General features: G+C 41.7%; 2 protein-coding genes across 2 annotated transcripts in view; both read left to right on the plus strand.

Moving 5' to 3' along the window:
• Window positions 1–1674: 1674 nt before the first annotated feature.
• LOC129764218 (clavesin-2) overlaps window positions 1675–23874 on the plus strand; it is a 58057-nt gene continuing 35857 nt past the window's right edge. Inside the window, exon 1 of the mRNA XM_055763080.1 lies at window positions 1675–2053. The gene's annotated coding sequence lies outside the window, so the exon portion shown is untranslated. The remainder of the gene's footprint in view (window positions 2054–23874) is intronic.
• LOC129766643 (uncharacterized) lies at window positions 20904–22499 on the plus strand. The gene has a single exon (XM_055767222.1). The coding sequence runs from the start codon at window positions 20904–20906 to the stop codon at window positions 22497–22499; it is 1596 nt and encodes a 531-aa protein (XP_055623197.1).

The raw sequence follows: 23874 nt of genomic DNA on the forward strand, positions 1-23874 counted from the left end.
GGATTTACATTTTTCATAAATAACTGTGTTCTACTAGTCAAGCCCTTTCATTTGATATCCATATTGATGGGGTTTTGACGAAATTAGTTGTCTGTCGTTTCGAAACGGCCACCATCTTGGATTTACATTTTACATAAATAACTGTGTCCTACTAGTCAAATCCTTTCATTAGATACCCATATAGAGGGGGTTTTGAAAAAAATACATATACGCCATTTTGGGATGGCGGCCATTTTGAATTTACATTTTTCATAAATAACTGTGATCTACTAGGCAAGCCCTTTTATTTGATACCCATATTGATAGGGTTTTGGCGAAATTAACTGTCTGCCATTTTGTAACGTCCGCCATCTTGGATTTCCATTTTACATAAATAACTGTGTCCTACTAGTCTAGTCCTTTCATTAGATACTCATATTGATAGGGTTTCGAGAAAATATGTAATCCGCCAAAATTTACAAACATGGAAAACATATATTTCTCCCGCACTGCCGCCAGCCACGGTTCGTCAGAACAAGCGTACGATTCAAGGTTCTTTATCAAGCTCTTAAAAGAAACACGGTTCTTTTATGAACCGTGGTTCTCAAATGAACGGCTCTTAAATGAACCGCGGTTCAAAAAGAGCCACGGCTCATAAAAGAACCGTGGGTCTGTTTTGAACCGTGGTTCATTCAAGAGCCGTACATATAAGAGCCGTTCATTTGAGAGCCGCGGCTCATTTTTAAAGAACCGTGGATCGTACGCTCTTTCTGACGTACCGGCTCAAATGAGCGGCTCGTGAGCGCTCGCCCATCTCTACAACAATGTGTAAAATTGTCGAAAGTTTTTTTGTCTGCATGATTTTTGCCAATCACCAACAGAGTCAGTGGACTTTCAAACAAGCATCAAACGACTTGCGGTTGTTTCGTCTGGAAACTTAAGCGGACCAAATGAGCAGGGATTGCACGAACCCTATTTTCAATTTTGCTTTTTTTTGCCGTTTCATAGTGATGACACAGACAACATCGCTGTCAAATTGACTTACTTTACTTTTGCTGTGAAAAAAGTGTATCAGATACCAAAGCGTGTGTGTCGATACAAGTTTGCTGACCCATCGTGCGTTGATTTGTGTGATGTATTGCAACAGGAAACACATTTGAGCCACCCACATTCATTCTAAGGACGCATTTTACTTTATAGTGAAGCCTCGATTTCTAGCGGCACACTGAACTAACATAGGGAAATCGCGAAAATCTGCATTGTTCGCTCCAATGGAATCAGGTCCACTTTCGGAAGCAATAAACGAAAGCGTGAATTATTGCTGCAGCCCGCGCAAAATGCCCTGTCACAATATCCTCTTTTGCAAGCTGGCTTTGGTTGTCGCTGTTGTTGTAACGAATAATGAACACGTTTCGTACAGAAGAAACCGGCTGCAAGGCATCCTCGGCGCCAAGAACTGCAAACACAGTTTGAAGCGGATTCATATAGTTTTGCCTCGTTGCGCTAGGACTGAAAGTATGTCTAAGCTCATCATCGCCAGCAAGCAAAGGCTGGCCGTTTTACTATTGCATTAATGCCTGCCGTTGGTTGACGCTGAGGCAATCCGTATCATTTGAGCTCCGGTACTGAGTTATATCTGACATCGCAAGGGGCCAGTTCAAAACAACAACAAGCTTTTCCGTGCCGATGGAGAGGGTAACTAGCTAGTCGCTAATCACTCCAGCGTTCAGTTCTGCTTCGCGATCGGTCGCGTGTGGCTCGCACAGTCCGGCAGTGGTTTTGATTGATGAGTGATAAACTTTCGGTGGTCGATGGTCGATCCGGAATATTCTAGTGGGAAAGCCGAATTAACTGAAAGTGATTGCCTACCAAACAAGTGGTAATTTGTTCTTATAGAGCACAAACAACGATTTGAGAAATCCTTCTGAGGATACAGTTGTGTGCCTGATGAGGATACTAACTGCATAGCTGAAGGATTACATCGAGATACTCAGATTCACAAACTCAACGGCCGGTTAGCAAAAAAAAAAGAAGCTGTGTAAAATAACAAACGCAACTATTTAAACAAGGAGTGGTGAGTATACCGAGATGAATGAAACCCGAACGTTTTTTTTTCTCTGGGTAGAAAGACAGAACAAGTTTTTGGGAGAGGCAAACGAAAGACTTGTAACAGACGGGAAACCTTTCCCCACCGCGCATAGTTCTTTCAGATTTTCGCAACTACTTTGAGCGTGAGTTATGTAAGTACAACGTATGACTAGTGCCAAACAGTCCCCACCGTAAAAAGTCCCAGAAGCAAAAAGCCCACACCACTGCATGCTTTCTGGCCCAGCACGGCGATTAGAATTGCATAAAAAACGCTGCGAAGACTTTCTTTGGCAATGCTTTAGTAATTTACGCTTGCGACAACGAGATACTCTGACACGTTTATGATCTGGAATGTTTTTTTCTTTCTTCGTTGAACTAGAGCACTACAGTAATGGGTTTTGATCGGTACTGAACTGAGTTCTATCATTGGTTGTTGGGTTCTTTGTAATTGGTACATTGCATAATAGCATCTAATAGTATAATTGAAAGTTACCAATAGCACATGATGATGTTTTATTTGATCTTGGTGCTTGTAACTGAAATTACAACCGAGTGTATGATGTTATGGTGTGATGTGAAAGGCTATGTTGGATTGAAAGCAAACCAGATTGTTTTTTCAAGTTTGATACGTGACACGGGTTTCAATTATTTTTTAAATTTATTTGCACATGTACCAGTGAGCCTTAAAAAAGCTACATATAAATCCCTGTTTACTAAATTCAAATCAACTAAATATAACAGAATTTTTTTTTCCCTAGAACAATTTTACAATTTTATGGTTTGAAACAGATTTTATTTTTTCTGAAAGTTTTCAAGAAAGTGAGATTTAGGGTGATTTAGAGATTTAGGGTAGGGAGCTAACATAAAAAACAATAAATCTTACTTTATCTGAAAAACTTACTCTGAGGAAATTCAATTCAAAGTTTGATCCACAACAGCTGGATAATGAATAAAAATTGCACCGTATTCCACCGATTGTTAATTATAAAATCGTGTCCCTAGATTCTATAGCACCCACTCTTACTTGCTGCCATTACTTCCTAATTCCCAAGCGAAAAGATCCATATTTGTAGACATTGAAGAACGACAATTTTGTTATAGATGATGACGGTTGAGACACCAAAAAGAGCACTTACCGAAAGGACAAATTTGTAACTCTCTGGATGGGAATAATATTCTCAGGGTTATCTCCTTTAGAGTCCGGAGGACCACAGCAATAAAGCGATAGCAGTTGATTAAGGGCACGATAATGTCTTTTATACTAGGTACAGTGTCTCTTCTCTCTTTATTCTTTCTATTCTGGGATTTCCTTTTAACCTGTCCCTATTTTTTCTTTCTCCTTATTTATCTTGTTCGTGACATGACAATTTTCCATGCGTTGTACTTGCGATAACTTTGGTTTAAGTTTTTCTCTCCCTCTCTACGTGATCCGGTAAGCTGTGTCTTACTTAATTTTCCAGCTGCCCCTTACAACGTTGTCGGAGACTTCCGCGTATTCAGGCTCTCCTCGGCGGAAACGGATGGCCGACTTCCAACAAAATGGCTGGCAGAGCTGCCCAACTATTGTTGTTAAACTAGGAATTTATCGATACGAAAAATAAAAGGCCCGCTAGACTTTTCAGTCTTTTCAACTCTTCTCTTCCTTTTCCTGTTTCTTTCTAATGTTCTATAATCTTGTTTACTTATATCTCTTCTTTCGTTTTTCCTCTACCATCTCTGTTAACCTCTTTTTCCATTTCTTTCCCACTTTAAATTTAATTTTCCATCACCCACTTCTGACTTCCCTAAACGGTTGAAGTCGTTTTCCGGCACTGTTTATTCGCCGAACCTTATACTTTTTTCCCAGCTTTTGTGTGGGGAAACAATTATTGTTTTCATTTGCCCAGTTGGCTGCTACGTTCGATGACGGTAGAATAACTAGATAGTGTGTCGTGGGGACACTGTTTACCCTAGACTCAAACCGTCTGTGAATATCCGGAAATCATCTACTTTTAATTTTTTTTTAAATTTTGGTGGAGCTCAAATTGTGCAACGTGCAACATAGTAAGAATTGTGCGACAAATTAAAAAAAAAGTTTTGTACAGCACATGTAAAGAATGAGGTTTTCTTGTTTGTTTCACGCTTCCAGTGTTATATCTATGGATATCACTTTCTCTTTTAACTCGATCACACGAGTATCGAGACAATAAACCGTTAGCAACATCGAAAAAAACATCATGGTTAAGCAAACAATTCTTTGCGGTAATCTCAATAATTTTGTTTCATTGTTTTAAACAAAAAAAAAAGAAAAAATATTAAATCTTTTGGCAATTTTCTGCTAAACTAAACTTGTTTAGCAACATAGTTTAAGTTTGTCATCAATAATCTCATAATCAATCAACAATAATAAAAGAGATATTTATTCGATTTCGCGAGATTACCATAAAGCAAGTTTTACTTATGTTCACTTCAATTTGCTCATACTTTAACCATTCATTTAAAGCACGAAGATCTTCACTCAAAGTTAAAACCACCTATAAATTATAACAGCGAAAGACATAGACAGTTTAGTCGCATGTGATCAATTTAAATTTCATTTTTTTTCAATAATGGAACAAACGATATTGTATGCCATTGCCTCTAGTGTTAAGTTACTTTTTCCTTTATCATATTCATTGATGAAAATAATCGAAATTCATTCTTGGGGAAATATTAGGATGGGGAAAAAGTAATCCATTATTTTTGCGAAATTAAAAACTTTTTTTAATATTCTTCGGATTGTCCGACTTGAATCAAATATGGTCCATCCAGGTCCTGCTCCTGTTCGGGTTCGATTCCCGTTCTGGTCGGGGGAATTTTTCGTCAAAGAAATTTCCTCCGACTTGCACTGTGATCACGCGTATTCTAGAGCTTGCCACTCAGAATGCATTCAAGGCGTGTTATTTGGCATAGAAATCTCAACTAAGTACTAATAAAAATGACGCAAGTAATACTATGTTGAGACGGCGAAGTTCCTCTAGGAACGTTAGTGCCATTGAAGAAGAAGAAGGTCCTGCTCTTCAGTCTACAAGAGGAGTCTCTTAACACGTGACACGTGACTCAAACCGGCTACTGATTTATTATCAGAACGTTCGGGGACTGCGCACAAAAATAGACGATTTCTTCGTTGCTGTCGCGGAGTCATATTACGATATCATCGTTCTCACGGAGACCTGGCTAGAGGACCGTATTTTCTCCTCACAACTTTTTGGAAACACATTTACCGTTTACCGTAACGATCGCAATACCCGCAATAGTTCCAAATCACGTGGTGGTGGTGTTTTGATAGCTGTCGCATCTAGGTTGGGCGGTTTTATTGATCCCACTCCGGTGTGTGACACTCTAGAACAGCTTTGGGTTAAAATCCGGATGAAAGGTTTAGTCGTTAGTATCGGCGTTATTTATTTACCACCTGACCTGAGAGCTGATCTCAACTGTGTCGAGAAACACATTGATTCCGCTGGAGCCGTCATTTATTTATCAGCTTGAAGCACAGGACGTTGCATTCGCGTTCGGCGACTACAACCAGTCTGGTTTAGTGTGGAACATTTCGTCGCCCCACCTTCCATCGACTACTTACGATCACGTGTTTCAGCTGCTTCCTCGGCCTTACTCGATGGATTCTGTTTTCTTGGACTTACGCAGATCAATGCAGTGTTGAACAGGATTGGCCGCTTGCTCGATCTAGTGCTAGCAAATGATGCTGCATTATCAAGGTGCTCGATTGCCGAGGCCACTGATCCAGTTATCCCGCTCGACATCGATCATCCAGCACTAGAGGTTGACATCAATCTACCGTCGTCAATTGAATTCGAAGTTGTACCAGATCTGAGCTGCCTCAACTTCCAGAAAGCTGATTTCGCTGCATTAAATCAAGCAATATCTCAAGTCGACTGGGAATTTCTGGAAGCAATCGAGGACATGGACGCTGCCGTTGCCAGGTTTACCGATATTATTACTCGTATCATCGCTGATTGCGTACCAGCGCGGAGGGCTGCACAGAAAATAGTTTGGGGTAATAGAAGGTTGAGAGAACTTAAGAGGTTGAGATCCTCTGCTCTCCGGCGTTTTTGTAGGCTTCGCTGTCCACTTGTTAAACAAGAGCTGAACCGGAGGAGCAATGAGTACCGCTTGTATAATCGTTTCCTATATAAGCAGTATACGAGGCGGATGCAGAGAAATCTCCGTAGAAACCTGAAGCTGTTCTGGTCTTTCGTCAACAGCAAGAGAATGGAAGAAGGATTGCCCATAAACATGTTTTTGGTAAATCGCTCGGCTAACACTGCAATCGAGAAATGCAATCTTTTCGCTGCCCACTTCAAGCGAGCATTCAATGGCAGTACGTCCTCTGAAATGCAAGTTGCTATGGCCGTTAGAGACACTCGACTCAACGCATTGAATTTCGACATCTTTCGAGTCAGCAGTGAGGTTGTGGAGGCAGCGATCCGTAAATTAAAGTATTCTACGACCCCCGGACCGGACGGTATTCCTTTTTGTGTGCTGAAAAAATGCGCTTCGTTTCTTGCGTACCCTTTATCGGTCCTCTTCGACACCTCTCTACACAAGAGCACGTTTCCCTCGGTATGGAAGCAGTCAATAATGTTCCCAGTGCACAAGAAAGGAGATAAACGGAACATAGAAAACTACCGAGGAATCACATCACTTTGCGCCTGCTCGAAAGTTTTCGAAATCTTCGTCAATGATGCTGTGTTTTTCTGTTGCAAGAACTATCTATCAGAAGATCAGCATGGATTCTTCCCAAAAAGGTCAGCTATTAATTTGGTCGACTTTGTTTCTTTCTGTCTGCGCAGTATGGAGCAAGGCACTCAGGTGGACGCAGTGTACACAGACCTTAAGGCTGCTTTCGACCGTGTCGATCACAAAATCCTGATAGGAAGGCTGAACAAACTAGGCATTTCCTCGAGATTCACGATATGGTTGAACTCTTATCTAACAGATCGGTGGATGTGTGTCAAAATTGGATCTGCGCAATCTGCGAGTTTCTCCAATCTTTTGGGAGTGCCTCAAGGAAGCAACCTAGACCCACTGTTGTTCTCATTGTTCATCAATGAAGTGTCCTTACTACTTCCACCTGGCTGCCGCTTATTTTACGCCGATGATGTGAAAATATATATGGTTATCAGGAACGCCCTTAGACTTCAGAATATGGTCGACTGTTTTGAAGAATGGGGTTCAAGAAATATAATGTCGCTCAGCATCACGAAATGCAGTACCATTTCGTTCCATCGTAAGCTAAAGCCAATTGTGTATGGCTACTCCATCTGTGGCCAAGTTCTGTCGCGAGTAAGCCATATCCGAGACCTTGGAGTGACACTCGATAATGCACTCAGCTTTCGACTACACTTCAGTGAAATAATCGCTGAAGCCAACCGGCAGTTAGGATTCATCCTTAAAATTACAAGGGAATTCCGTGATCCACATTGTCTCCGATCTCTCTACTGCTCCCTAGTTCGATCCATACTGGAGTTTAGCGCAGTTGTATGGTGCCCATTTCAAGCAAATTGGATTTCAAGGATTGGGTCTGTTCAACGGAAATTCGTACGACATGCTCTCTGGAACCTTCCGTGGCGGGATCCTCTAAACTTGCCACCATACGAGGCGCGTTGTCAACTTTTGGGACTGGAGACGCTGGAAAGAAGGCGTTTCAACGCTCAAGCTATGTTTGTCGCTAAACTTTTGACCGGAGGAATCGACTGCCCTGCACTGTTGACACAAATCAATATTTATGCGCCTGAACGTACTCTTCGTGTCAGAAACTTCCTGTATCTCGACGGACGCAGTATGAACTATGCGTTGCATAATCCTGTCCGTTTCATGTCAGTCCGTTTCAACGAAGTTTTCGACTTATTCGACTTCAATATCTCATCGGACACCTTTTATAGACGACTCATTCATAGATGACTTATTCTGTATTTTGTATCGTTTTTATTTCGTATGACCAAAGCTTTGATGTAGTTGTGACGTTTAGTTTTCAATAATCATTTAGACCAAATGTGAGTCAGATGATTCAAAGAAATAAATAAATAAATAAATAAGGAACATGCCCATTTCCTGTGTTCACATACCACCAAAATTCCCGTCCTTCGAAGAATATTGTAGCTCAACTAATTGTAGTTCAAGACAGTAAGCGGTTTTTATAATGAAAATTGAAAAAAAGTACATTTTTCATTATTAGAAAAAAGGTTGAAAAATCGAACATGTTTTTAATGAGAAGGTAAAGTGGTCACCTGTAGGGGGCAAAGAGGTCACTCGCACATATCACGCTAGAAGAGATAGATTTATGCGTGTTTTCTTGACCAAATTTGTTTAAATCATTATTGAAATAGTAGGAACGTGTATGAAATGAGCTAGGCCTATTCAAGGCGCCTCTATATACCAGGTGAAACAATCATATGAAATGCACTTTCAGCCATATTGGAATTGCTGTCGGTATTGTTTACAAACAGCATCAGAACGCTGCCGGCGGCTCTCTACAAACTGCTACGACGCTTATTCGACCGATGCCTACTATGTTCGGCTTTCGCGAATTCATGTGAAAAAGAAGGGATGACTTTGTAGAATTTCATTCTAATTTCCACTACTCTTGCATGTGAAAATGCTAAAATGGCGTATCCTAGCAATAACAAAACAAACAACCCCCGTTCCACATACCGTAATCCCCTTCTTCTTGAAGTGATGATGTTGCTTCACCTGTTATACATTAATATAAGCGCCTTGGGCCTATTCACCTAGTCTCGTAATTGAAATTTTCTCATACGTATAAAAACGTTGTAGGAAACACATAACGTTTTCCAAAATGAGGCTTGGTTTTGGTTGGGGTGGCATATTTTTCCTGGGTCAAAACCACAAAAGGGACCCCTTTAGGAGCAGAAGGTGATGAGGTATATCAGCTTTTGAAAACAGAACATTGTCAGTAGTAATCCTCCACTGACCACTTTGCACCCCAAACAAAAAATTACGAAATATGCGAAATAATCGCTGAAATTGAACTAAATATCTGTTCACCTTCCCTAGAATATGTGAACAGTCGTCCAAACTGTTGATTTGTTACAAATATCAGGTCAAATAAAATAAATTTCACTAGAAGTTTCTTAAATTCGAAACGCACAAAACTACGACCGAACGACCGAATTTTGTTTTTATTTATATCTTGACAGATCTACAGGACGGTTACATCCCCCATGGATTGTTTAGTTCTTCAAGATGATATAAATACACTGCTGGAATGGTGTGGTGATAACGGAATGCGGGTCAATGAGAAGAAATGCAAAATAATTTCCTTTGGTCGCTCGAACCGCCCCACCCTGTTTCAATATAAAATGGAAACGACAACGTTGGAACGTATATCGTCCATATGTGACCTCGGAGTCATGATCGATTCGAAACTACGATTCATTGAGCACGTGGGCATTATGACGGCTAAAGCTTTCTCTGTGCTGGGATTCATTCGCCGTCATGCATACGAGTTTACCGACGTTTACGTTTTAAAGACACTGTATTGTTCGTTGGTAAGAAGCATTCTGGAGTACGCTGCCCCTGTTTGGTCTCCCTTCTACGTAGCTCATACACTGATGATCGAACGGGTGCAGAAAAAGTTTCTACGTTATGCTCTGAGACGACTGCCATGGAACGACCCTGTCAATCTTCCGCCTTATTCCGATCGGTGTAGACTAATTGGATTGGAGCCACTATCGACCAGACGCGTTACAATGCAGCGGATGTTCATTTTCGACATAATTCAAGGAGGTATTGACTGCCCTAAACTTCTCGCACAGATTCCGTTGAACGTTCCTCCTCGACGCTTTCGGAACTCATGTTTACTAGCCATTCCTTACCACAGAACGAATTACGGCTACAACAACCCGTTTGATACATGTCTTCGTATGTTTAATGCTGTTTGGGACGTATTTGACTTCAATTCGACTAAAAATGTGTTTAAATCTAAGATTACTAATTATACCTAGTTTGTAAGCAAACAAAATCAGTCTGTACGAATAGTCGAAAACGGCGTTAGAATAAAATGAATAAATAGACATGTGACGGTTTCACTGTAGTACAGGGTGACTCAAAAGTCATGAAATTCTTCAAACATAAGATGACAATCAATACGGTGTCAGTAGTCAATAGTTATACTATCAAACAAGCAGGTGACCATTTTACCCTATGTGACCACATTACCTCCACTACCCCTAGCCTTCTCCTATTCGCACCGTGAAGCAAAAGATTCGGGCGGTGCTTGTATAGACACAGTACCTTCCAGGTTTTTACCAGATAAGCTGTTTCGGTTTTCTACCACTGCCCAGGTGACTTCACCACCTGGGACACTCTCGAATTATGAATTCTCTGGCGTTTCCTGATCGTGAGAGACGATTTTTTAAAAACCATGCGAGCGTAAATTACGGCGACGGCTGTTTATGTTGAGACAGCTTAACAACGAAGTGCAGTCAATGTTGCCTTGAAGCAGGTCCCCAATGAAGCATGCCATCACGATGTTATGTCTCGCCTCAAGTCGTTCCAGGCGTATTAGCATACAGCGGCTTTCGTAGCTGGGTAAATTGTGAGTGTCATGCCAAGGAAGACGTTTTAGAGCAAATCGGATAAACTATCGTTGTATTGCTTCGATGCGGCTCACCTCGTTCTGGTAGTACGGGCACCACACTACAGCTGAATATTCCAATATGGGTCGAATCAAAGAGCAGTACAAAACCTTAAGGCAATGTATATCCTTCAATTCTTTGGCGAAGCGGAACATGAACCCGAGTTAAGATGAAGCTTTTGACACCACGTAGACGACGTGGTCCTTGAATGTAAGCCTGGAGTCAGATAGTAGGGTAACACGGGGTGAGATGGACATACGGGGTGATTTGGACCACCCCTTTATCTCAAAAAGTACGGCTCAACTTGGATTTTTTATAATTTCATTTTCTTTTATTATTGAACCGTGTGTAACTAACGTAAAAAAACTTTGATAAAATTCGACAGGTGGAAGGAAACGGTAGCATGAACACAGCAAGCACTTTGATTGTCAAAAAATGTGAATTTTCAGATCGTGGTTTTAAGGTTTTTCCCGCTGATTAAACAAACTTTTCGAGCATTGTGCAGTAAAGTTCTGTTCGCCTACAGAAGAAGAATAATTTGAGGCAACGAAACTGTAAGTTTGATAACAATAAATGAAATTAATTGCATTTTAATTTTTGCATGTTCAGTGGGGTGACATGGACACGTTTCTGTGGGGTGAATCGGTCCTACAGGTTTGATTGAATTGATTCCAGATGTCACGGAATTACAAAAAGAGAAAGGGCAGACAACGATGGAAGAAGGAGGAGCTTTAAAGAGCAACTCAGGCCATCAAGAAGGGATTTTCTTTGACCAACAACAAAAGTGTTTGAAAATGCTCGAACAACAGTGAAAACATTCATGCAGAATTCGAGATGGTGTCAATCCAATTTTTCTGGTCTGGAATTTGGCCAAGACACCTGGTATCGATCCCAAAACACTGTTACTGATTGTAACATTATCCCAAAATACTTTACATAAACATAAGCATGTTCTTTTCGATGAAACACACACTGGACCAAATCACCCCACAGACGGTCCAAATCACCCCGCATCAAATTTTAATGTCCAAAAATCATCTCTTTTATTTTATGATATATTTGGTAGTTTGAAGCTTGATATAATGATTAAACATTATTGATTGAGAGAAAACAAGTGTCGCTAGGTATACAATATGACATTTTTGATTTAGACCTTATAGGTTTGGAAATATTGGGCGATTTGCTTAGGTGGTCCAAATTCCCCCCTTTTCCCCTAATTCAAGATCCTTCACCGTCGATTCCCGTTTCAAGCTTGTGCCCTTTAGCACATGCTTATGTTAAATTAATGCACGTTGTCTGCCGAATGAAATTATGGAGCATTTCGATGCATTGAGTGACGTGCGGTTTGGTTGGCACCACTCGGCGAAAGCTTCTAACTGTTGCTGTAGACAAATGTAGAAATCGCTCGGTTTCCGTATTACAAGATACAGCTTGAGACAACAACTTAAGGAATTTCGGTAAGTGGTTGAGGTTGTTCTTGTATAGCAGAAACAGGAATGGCCCCAGATGGCGAAGGGAGGAGCAACGTAGTCCCCAATTTTGACAGACATCCTCCGACCATTCAAATAGGAAGATATCCAAGCGAGCAGGTCGCTGTGATCGCCCAGCCTGTCATATTTAGTCAAAGCAATGTCGTGATTCATTTTATCGAAGGCTGCAGAGAGGTCTGTATATATAGCATCTACTTGATGGCCTTGTTCAAGTTCACGGATGATGAAAGAAGTGAACTGTAACAAATTGGAAGTCGTCGGGCGCTTGGGCATGAACCTATGCTGATCCACCGAAATGCCAATGTTTTGAACCAATCTTTTGAGAATAATTAGCTCGAGAAGCTTCGATGTAGCACTTAAAGCGGTTATTCCACGATAGTTAGATACAGTTCTTTTGCAACCCTTCTTATGAATCGGAAAAACGTAGGATTTCTTCCAGCAGGATGGGAAGTCATCCGACCTCAGGGAGAGATTGAAAGCGTTGACTAGAGGTGTTGCTAGAGCAGGCGAGCAGCATTTCAGGACCAAGTTGACTCCCGGCTGCGATAACCATTGCTCTGGTAATAGAAAACGATCCACTTGAGAAGGCCTAGAAAGGAACGTTGCAAGAAGCAGCTGCTTCATCCTGACTGCTTATTCGTTCATTACTGAAAACACCGTTAAACTGTTTACGGAATAATTCTGCAATATCCGTTATGGTAGCAGCTTCCACTACACCGTTGGTCATGCTTGAGGGGAGCCCTGTTTCTTTTCTTTGAGTATTCACGTGTTGGCGTTGAAGCTATGATAGGTGCGCTTGATGTAGTTGATCGTTTAGACGTCGGTAGTCCGTATTGACTTTGGAATAGTGCGCTTTCGTAGATTCCGTGTTTAGTTTGGCATGTTTCCGAAGAGTTGCCCTTTTCCAGTTTCTTCAGACGCTTAAGCTCCGAGTTTGACCAGGCAGGTTTTATGTGTTTACGGTTAGTTTGCTTAATTGATCAATAGCATACAATATGATGCACGGAAGCGTAGATATCGCGTCGTAAGCGTCACGATTGGCCAGTTCTTCTTCTCAATTCACGTTTGAGAGGAAATTGTTCATCTCACGGAAGTTTGCTTCGTCGAAGTTGAAGAACATGCCCTCTGTCATGTCTTTGTAATCACAGTGTGATGGGGTTGAACACTAATGGGGCGGGATTTCTACAACGGGTTAATCGCTGGGATTTCTTCGTGCAAATGGGGGACTCCAATCTCGATCGCTAGATGGACCGCAGATGGTTTCGACGGGGGACGCTCGGGCTACACTCGGGGAACACTTGGGTAACACTCGGGGAACACTTCAGCTATACAGCAGTATTATTGAACAACGAACGACTCGTTGAACTATTTCGGGATATTAATTAAACAACTCGCGAAGTTTATAAAAATACTTCCATTATAATTAATACGTCTTCCATTCTTCAAGGCTCGATGAGAAGTAACAAACTGGGTGAAAAAGCGTTGCTATAGGAGCTACAATATGTTAGGTTGCTATATTGTTAAACTGCTAGGTTACTAGATTTCTACATTTCTGGAAAATTCATATCTAACACAGTGTACGCAAAAATCAATGCTGACCAGTAATGGGTAATGATGCAGGCAACTTTTCACGAGCGGAGCAGGAGCCGGTATTACGGAGCAACTGGAACATTTTTCCCCGCTTACAAAGCAGAGGTCAAACATATGGTTGTTACGATTTGTAACTCCACTCTTTTTTCTGAGTATTGAAGTGCGATAAGCATCCAACAGATTACGGGAAACGAGTCTAGTCGATGGGTCAGATGGTGGGAAAGAAAAACGGGTATTCTGCTCCCATCTAACGTCACGTAAGTTGAAATCACCAAGTATCGTCAAAATGTCCTTTGCACCCATAAGATAGACGATCCAGTCAAGCGACAACAAGTGCCTTCCGATTGAAGTATTGTCGTTTACCGGTTTACCGGGTCGGAGGAATGTACACCACACAGATGAAGAGGGTTGAGTCGCCTGCGTTGATCGACACCCACAATTGCTCAACCGTCAAGCTTTCGGGAGGGGATAGTAACCGCGACTTATAGCGAGAATTAATAGCTATCAAAACTCCGCCACCAGAACTTTTGTTGCTGTTAGAGGGTGATCGATCTTGTCGGAAAACGGTGTAATCACTATCGAGGAGCTGGCTTGAAATAGTGTTGTCGTTGAGCAACGTTTCCGTGAACGCGTGGATGTCATAGCAGCCGTCACTGCATTCAATCGCGTACTTTGCTAACGATGTGTGAATTCCGCCAAGGTGTTGATAATACAGAAGAAGACCCATTAAACCACTGGCATCAGCGACGTCTAGAATAGAGCTTTAAATGCTTAGATGTAGTCATACGTCAAAAGCTACAAAATTCAATTCAATAGACCAAATTTTCATTAAATCCAACAATTATAAAACCATCTACAAAAATGGAGCGACGTCCTGCCTAACGGTCTTACGGCAGTTGATCGGAACCTTAGCCATAGTCGATGAAAAGATGGATGTCGGTATATTTTTCAGCTTTCTCGTGGCTCTGGCGATCTTCGCTACTTCTCCGTTTGGCCATGAAAATACTGGTATAGATCCTCTCTTTTGAGGTTCGCCCAAACATTTTCTATCGATCGTAGCTGGGGAACGTTGAGAGGGTTGGCGATCTTCGGTACAACGTGCAAAAGTGCGAAAAATTCAGCCGGTCCATCTCCTCCAGTGATCTCTTGGCACAATGGGCTGAGGCCAGGTCAGCCCAAAAGACCAAATTCTTCTTCGCGTGACATCTTGAAAATCGGCTTGGACATCTTGGACTTTCTTCGGGAACTTGGTGTGGGAGATGCATTTGATGTCATCACTCGCCTCCTAGGTGGGGAGCGTAATGTACTCGGTTCCCTAGCAGCCGTTGCTATTCATCGTCAAGTAGGTCTAGTCATCCATTATGACTACGACGTCGCACTTAGCTTAGCGATTTTTGTAAGTGTAATATTTAAGTGAAATTAAGTGAAATTTAGTTTGGCTTTAATTCGATATATCGACCATCTGAATCGGTCCAGTAGTTCAAAAGTTATGAATTTTTGAAAAAAAATATTTTTGGAAAAAGGGGAAAACATTCGGACAACTCTTAAATGGAAATGGGCACCATAATGAAAAAAATATTATTGAACAAAATTACCATTTTTTACGAAAATCTTACGACCATTTTATCGGTTTGACATGGAATGGCTGCATAGAAAGACAGGATGTTCATTTTGCCTTGTCGTGCAGTGATCTTCATAATTTTCGACAACAGTTTATCGAAATAATTTCGTTTAGTTCCATTTTTGGTTTGGGTTTCTCCTCGAAGCGATATACTACAATGTTGATAGACAAAGACAAAGATCATGATGTCCTTCAATTGATCTTCCGTTAAAATGAATCAATTCGATTCCCTCTGTTAAGATGCGATACTTGAAACTATTCCGTTGATGTCAATTCACCACTCATCTTTCAGTCTATGACTATGTCTATGTTTGTTTTCGATTAAGTTTGAGTAACGTTTTTTTCAGCAAACCATCTCAAATTTTGCCGTGGTTTTCCTTAATAAAATTGATGCTGTTGTTAGCCAACATCATGATGTTGTTGTTAGGTACCAGTCCGAATCCGTTTTTGCATTACGGCACTGAATTATATCTGCCCAAAAGATTGGAGAACTAGCATGATTGGTCAAGGAAAGCAGTAAACACCCTTCGAAGTACTTATCAAGATAAATTTTCTGATTTACATTTCCGGTAGTAAAAACAATTACACTTTGTCACAACTGCAGATCGCTAGCCAAATCCAATGTTTTTCGGCAAAATTTGAAATTTTATTCTTGAAATTATCTACGTGCAGTAAAATCACACCACAATGTGATCAATATGAATCCTAAGATATGACAAAGCTAGACGCATTACTTTATGAATGAAGCCCTTTGGATCATCTCCAAAACACACCCCACATATCTCATGAATGTTGAACGCACGAAACACTTTCTGTTCAACTTTCCTACTCAATGGGTCTGGTTTTCCACCAGCACCTGGTGCGTTTGATGTGTTTGGTGTGAAAACAACCATTAAACCGTTTGAGCACTCTTGCAAGGGCACCACGCACTATTCCGAGTGGTGTTCTAATAGTTCAACACAATGTTTTTTTTTATTTTTCAAGGTTTTCGCATGGTTGCTCTTTTGCCTCACTTCCGTTTTGGAAACTATAGAAAGCTATGCAATTTAGAGAATGTAGACGAGTATCGGATGATCGGAAAACAAGAATGTAAACAATAATCGTGTGTTTTACAAAATAGGGTTATTAACCGTTGTTTGAAGGATAAAAAATGTGCTTTGTAGGACGTTGTTTGTAAGACAATTGTATGACACACAATAATTCCGTGACAGCGCTCACAAAGTAATAGATCGATATATAGTCTCCCGTGATATTGAGCTTGAGACAGAACATTGATGAAAGACGACATTTCCAACTCAGACAGATTCCCTCTAAACAGATTTATTGTCGAATAAGTACATAAAATAATTGAATAATCCTTCAATATTTTCACTCCTTTACGAAATTAACGTCAATTACAACAAGTTTATAATGCATAGATCCTATTCATTGCCAGTCGGTCCAAAATATCTATTCGGTTTGCACTCATGCACGCTGGCATGCTGTAATTTGTATCTTGTTTGTCGCTGATAAAACTGCTCGTTTTCATATTATAATTTTGATTGAAAATATTGGTAACTAAGAATAATATGTAGTTGTAATGCAATTACGTATAGGTCTTTCTCAGATGAGACTGGTATAGAAATTCATTAGCATTCCAGTGATATGTAGGGGAAGTGGGGGCATAGTGGTTGTAGCATGTTAGATTTAATTCTACGCGGACCTTTATAATACGCATCATAAATACGAGTTGAAAACTGACATCATAGTAGGTGATATTTTTTCGTAGCAACACAGTTGCATAGTTACTTATTATTCTAGTAAAAGCGTTTCAAGAGAACGGTCTAGTTTGGTTTTCCGTCCAGTCAATTCAAGAGGAAATATACGAATTCAAGACCTTTGTGGAGAATTGTTCCTGCCTTTTATTTCCAACCAACGAACCAGGAGAAGAAACAACATTTTATGGTGCCGAGACCATGATCAGCGGTTGGAAAAGAACTATTGAAGTCGGAAGAAAAATATTCTGCGGAAGGATAGGCATCGGGGGAAATTTCATGAAAAACGGATTGGCTGTTGTCAGGGCAATGGGTGAAGTCTTTTCACGGTTCCAGAAACATCGGAGGACTCGTTGGAATCATCATCGTAGAAAATTCGAAAATTCTAATAGGACAGCAAAAACTAATTGATAATAAATTGGGAAAATTATACAAGGCCTGAATTGGTCAGGCCACAGGTGAGTGGCTTTCCAATTTTTTTTCGAAAATCTTCTGGTGCTCTTGAGATTTCTATGGTTTCATATACATTGCTGCCGGAGACATCGTCGCATCGCTGAGGAGAATGCAGAACTGGATCCTCATGTCTAGAACGGTCAGCAGCAATTTCCACTGGAACTGCTGCAACTCGGTGATACTATTCGGACTGGACGGACTAAAGGGGGTCACATCAAATTGCATCACGGAAAAAACGCTGTAGAAATTTAATTTTTAGGAATTATATCTTCAGCTTTCGCTTATAATCATATAAGAGTGTATAGATCACGTTGGCCATGCTTCACTGTCAATTTTTCGTAAATTTGGAAAAATGTCGTCGAACGAAAAAGAGCGTCGTGAATTAATCCTGTGCACTCATTTCGACAATCCGGAGTTGTCACATCGGGACATCGGTAAGATGCTGGGAATCGTCCAATCCACGGTCAGCAGAGTACTAAAACGATACTTCGAGAACCTAACCATCGACCGGAAGGTGAAGAACGGCAAAAATGGATGCTCCGTCAATGAAAAAGATCACAAGCGCGTATTTAAGCAGTTTAGACGTGATCCGAGAAGTTCGGTCCGGGATGTCGCCAATAAGCTGAATTTGTCAAGTTCATTCGTCCAGCGGACCAAGCAGCGGGACGGCCTGCGTACATACAAGGTTCAGAAGGCTCCTAACCAAAAGGCAAAACATGGTGGGGAAGACGCGAGCCCGGAAGCTGTACACCGAAATGCTGACGAAGCCGCATTGCCTGGTAATGGACGACGAAACCTACGTCAAAGCGGACTTTCGTCAGCTGCCGGGCCTGTTGTACTTCTCCGCAAAGGACAAATTCAGCGTTCCGGAGGAGATTCGCAAGCAGAAACTATCCAAGTTTGCCAAAAAGTACATGGTGTGGCAAGCGATCTGCTCTTGCGGAAAGCGGAGCGCCCCCTTCGTGATGACCGGCACGGTAAACGGGCAGGTTTACCTTAAGGAGTGCCTACAGAAGCGCTTACTACCACTATTGAAGCAGCACGAGGGCCCGACCATCTTCTGGCCGGATCTCGCTCCGTGCCACTATTCAAAGGACGCGTTGGAGTGGTACGAAACCAACGGGGTCAGCTTCGTGCCAAAGGAAATGAACCCGCCCAACGCGCCGGAGCTTCGCCCAATAGAGAAATATTGGGCGATTATGAAGCAGGCCCTCCGGAAGAACCCAAAAGTTGTCAAATCGGAGGCGGACTTCAAGAGAAAATGGATTTCTGTTCAAAAAAAACTACAACCTACAGCGTTTTTTCCGTGATGCAATTTGATGTGACACACCCTTTATTGCATCTATTTATTGGACACAACGTAGGAATTGGAATCACATCAATGGCTGGAAAGCACGACGTCATACGTCGTGTGCTGTACTTCAACGGAAGTACATTTGGAGTAATAAATTGGAGGAAGTTTCTTGCATTGGGTGGCATTTCGCTGCATCACAATCTGCATTGTTGGTTGCCTGTTACGGCATTCATTGGACAACAGAATCATTTCGAAGCTCGACGACGATTATTTGGTGGTCTCTAATACACGGGGGCCGGTGGTAGCTGCATTTAATTCAATACAAGGCCTTGTTGAGACAGGCCTCAGTGGTTGTGGGAATGAGTGAGAAGAAAATTAAGGAAAGGGTTAAAAAGCGGGAGCGCATTATCGCTTCATTGAAGCGACACGTTAAATTTCTGGATGATTTCGATCCAAATATTCACATGGGGGAAGTTCAGTCAAGACTGGACAAAATAGAGGCAAAATTTGGCGAATTCGAAGAAATTCAGGACGATATCGCTGAGCTGGATGAAAAGGACGTTCATGAAGAGGACTGTAACGAATCATATACGGAATTCGAGAAGCTGTACTACGGACTAAGGGCAGCCCTGCTGGAGAAGTTACCACGAGAAACGGAGGTTCCAGATTTAAACAACACTATCGTTAGAAACAATCACGCTGTAGGAGCACACGCTGGAGTACGACTGCCGCAGATTTCATTACCGGAGTTCAACGGTGACTATAAAGGGTGGTTGTCTTTTAAATCAACATACGTGTCACTAATCCACGAGTCGGAGGACCTTAATGAAGTTCAGAAGTTCCACTGTCTCAAGTCAGCACTAAAAAAAAAGGAAAGGGGCCAAACTCATCGAGTCGCTCGCACTAACAAACGATAATTATGCGATTGCGTGGAATACGATCGCGAAGCGGTATTCTAATGAGTACCTCCTGAAGAAAAGGCATTTGCAGGCGCTCATGGAGTACCCAAAGGTGGAGAAGAAGTCATCATCAGCGATTCATACTCTGGTCGACGAATTTGAACAAAGGTTAAAGATTCTGGATCAGCTAGGGGAGAAGACTGAACATTGGGGTGCAATGATAGTGCACTGGATGTGCTCCAAATTGGATGTGAAAACGCTTCAGCTGTGGGAGGATCATGCGGCTTCAACGAAGGACCCGACATTCACGATTTTGGTGACTTTTCTGGAGAAGCGGACAAGGGTGTTGGAAGCTGTTTCCTCGAACGTCGAGATGAGAGGCAATTTGTTACAGATGCTGGAAGTTAGACGTCCAAGGGTCGTAGTTCATTCCGCTACCGACAATGACAAGAAAGGTTTAGTCTGCTGTTGTTGTGGGGATTCGCATATACTAGGACGATGTAGCAAATTCATGGGGTTTACACTGAAGGCGAAGTTGCAGTTCGTGAACAGTGAACGATTATGCAGCAATTGCTTAAAGTCTGGGCATTGGGTGCGTGATTGCAGCTCAAAATTCAGCTGTCGAGATTGTGGGAAGAAGCATAATTCGTTGATTCATCCAGGATTTTCTTCGAACAATGGCGGTATCGGAAATAATAACAAACCGGTTGACAAATGGGAAAATAAACATAACGACAAGACGTTAGCAACAAATTTGGCAACTTACGAGATTAAATCTGAGTACGAGAAAGAAGGAATTGACGATCAAGGAGCTGTTGGATCATACAACGTAAGAACCAAAGGCGGTATCATTTCAAGTGTATTTTTATCTACGGTTGTTCTGGTCATACGGGACCAATACGGAGGGAAACAGTTGGCACGAGCATTGCTTGACAGCGGTTCACAAGCAAACATTATGAGCGAATGACTATGTCAGATACTTGGCCTGAAGCGACGTACGATAATCGTGCAGATTAGTGGTATTAGTCACTCGGAAACACGAGCGAGATTCTTGGTAACCAGTACTATCAGTTCAAGAGTACAGGATTTTTCAATGAGGATGGAATTTCTGGTTCTCCAAAAGGTTATGTCGGAGCTGCCATCGGCACATATACCGGTGGCACATTGGAAGATTCCAAATGGTATTCAGTTGGCTGATCCGACTTTCAACGTTAGTAGTCGGATCGATCTTCTCATTGGAGCAGAGCACTTTTATCGAATATTGTACGAGAAAGAGATGAAACGGATGACGTTGGGACCGGAGCTGCCTATGCTAATCAATTCAGCATTCGGTTGGATCGTTACAGGAAAGGTTTCTGATGCGCGAAGTAACGTGGTTAACTGCTGTTTGGCGACAGCGTCGGACAACTTGAATATACAGTTACAGAAGTTTTGGGAGATCGAAAATAATGAGGAGCGAGCGGCTTGGTCAAAGGAGGAACAAGATAGTGAGAACCACTTTCTGAAAACATTCAGCCGTACAGAAAAAGGTCGGTACGTCGTACGTCTGCCGAAGCATATTAATTTCAATCATATGGTGGGCAAATCTCGCGCAATGGCTTTAACACGTTTGCAAAAAATGGAAAAGCAATTGGAACGGAATCCAAAAATACGTTCGCAATACAATGCATTCATGCAAGATTATTTGGATCTTGGGCACATGAAAGAGATAACAATAGAGGAGCTTCAGAAGGAAGCAATGGAAACATGTACTAAGAAGTTTCATTATTTGCCGCACCATGCGGTATTCAAAGAATGCAGTACGACGACAAAGGTGCGCGTAGTTTTTGATGGCTCAGCCAACACGGATAGTGGTTTTTCATTAAACGACGCACTCTTGAAGGGGCCTATAATACAGGATGCACTCCTCAGTCTACTTCTAAGATTTCGGAAACATGAAGTAGCACTTGTTAGCGACGTGGAGAAAATGTACCGACAAGTATTAGTACACGTTGATGACACCGGATTGCAGCGCATTTTTTATAGATTCTCATTGATGGAACCCATACGAGTTTTTGAACTATCAACGGTGACATATGGCTTGACACCTTCATCATTCTTAGCGATCCGTGTTTTACATCAACTTGCAGCAGATGAAGGATCAAAATACCCGGAAGCTACTAACGCTATACTAAATGATTTTTACGTTGATGATTATATTGGTGGAGCATCCGGCATAGACGAAGCCATCCAGCTCCAGAAAGACCTTGGAATACTAATGAAGAAAGGCGGATTTACTTTACGCAAATGGTGCTCCAATAAGCCAGAAGTTGTAGTTGGCATCCCGACAGAACAACTTGGCATAAACTTAACAGTGTCTTTCGATGTAAGTCCTGAGGAAAAGGTGAAATCCCTAGGAATCACTTGGGAACCTGGAGTAGACCAATTACGATTTTATTATGACATCACAGCAAGCGAGCAAGCATGGACTAGAAGAAGCATTTTATCATCTATCGCCAAACTTTTTGATCCGCTGGGATTGATTTCACCAGTTATTAACGTTGCGAAAATACTGATGCAAGAGCTCGCTTTGCTCAACTCAGGATGGGACATGCCTGTCCCAGTCGAAATCGAAAAGAAATGGAAAACATTCTACTCACATATGGCCAAAATCTCGGAATTGAAGATTCAACAATTTGCGTTTGTTTCAAATTGAGTTGATATACAATTTCACTGTTTCGCTGATGCTTCTATCGTAGCCTACGGTACTTGCCTGTATGTACGCACCACAGATACAACCGGAAATGTCAGCATCGAATTATTATCATCAAAGTCACGTGTCGCTCCGCTCAAAAGACAGACTTTACCACGACTTGAACTTTGCGCTGCCAAGGAAGCTGCTCTTTTGCACTCAAAAGTAACAAAGGCTCTCTCATTCGAAAGTGTGCGCTCTTATTTTTGTCCGATAGTACGATTGTGTTACACTGGCTGCGAATTCCTCCAAACTCATTATAAACATTTGTAGCCAACAGAGTATCAGTTATTCAAACTTCCACTTACTCACATTCTTGGCGACATGTTGCTGGAAAAGAAAATCCGGCTGATTTGGTTTCACACGGAATGACCATCGATGATTTTCTACACAGTCATTTGTGGAAACAAGGACCACCATGGCTGAGGAATAATGAAGATACGTGGCCCAATTCACCTGAAGATTGCAGTATTCTCGAAGAGCATTTGGAACTTCGTAAGGTTATTCACAAAGTTACAGCAGCGGAACCTCCCAATGAGCTATTCAGTTTGCGTTCTTCATTACCTCCTCTGTTAAGAATTGTCGCTTATTGCCTTCGATTTATTTATAATTGTCGAAACCCGAATGATAGGAAAGTTTTAACTACTCTGTTTCCTGATGAGATACAATCAGCGAAGATGGCGTTAACTCGGATCGCACAGGCAGAAAAATTCCCGAATGAACTCAAGTCATTGAAACAACAGCAACGAGTAGACCGCAAATCTAACCTAAATAGATTATTTCCATTTATGGATAATCAAGGAATCCTCAGAGTTGGTGGACGTCTTCGTTTTTCCAATGAAAGCTACATGGTTAAACATCCCGCTGTTTCATCCATTTCCATTTCCATTTACATCCATTTACGGATCTCGTTATACAATTCTTTCATTATCAGAACTTCCACAGTGGTCCCCAACTCACGCTGTCCGAAATACGACAAGAATTTTGGCCCATACATGGTAAGCGGGCTGTTCACACAGTACTTCGAAAATGCATTCGTTGTTTCCGGATCAATCCAACGCCCATTCAGCAGCCCATGGGACAGTTACCTACTGGTCGCGTATGCCCAGGACGACCATTCTTAATAGCTGGCGTTGATTATTGTGGACCTTTTTATTTGAAACCGGCACGCCGAAACGCAGCTCCAACAAAAGTGTATATTGCATTATTCGTGTGCTTTTCGACGAAGGCAATGCATCTCGAGGTGGCTAGCGATTTATCCACCCCTAGTTTTCTTTCCGTTTTGCGAAGATTCATAGGCTACCGTGGATTACCTGCAGAAATACATTCTGATAATGCG

The sequence above is a fragment of the Toxorhynchites rutilus genome, chromosome 2, assembly GCF_029784135.1.
Source record: "Toxorhynchites rutilus septentrionalis strain SRP chromosome 2, ASM2978413v1, whole genome shotgun sequence".
Taxonomy (NCBI): domain Eukaryota; kingdom Metazoa; phylum Arthropoda; class Insecta; order Diptera; family Culicidae; genus Toxorhynchites; species Toxorhynchites rutilus.

What these genes read in the sequence shown, in the direction of transcription:
- LOC129766643 (XM_055767222.1), top strand. Translation starts at nt 20,904, where the DNA reads ATGGAATTTCTGGTTCTCCAAAAGGTTATGTCGGAGCTGCCATCGGCA.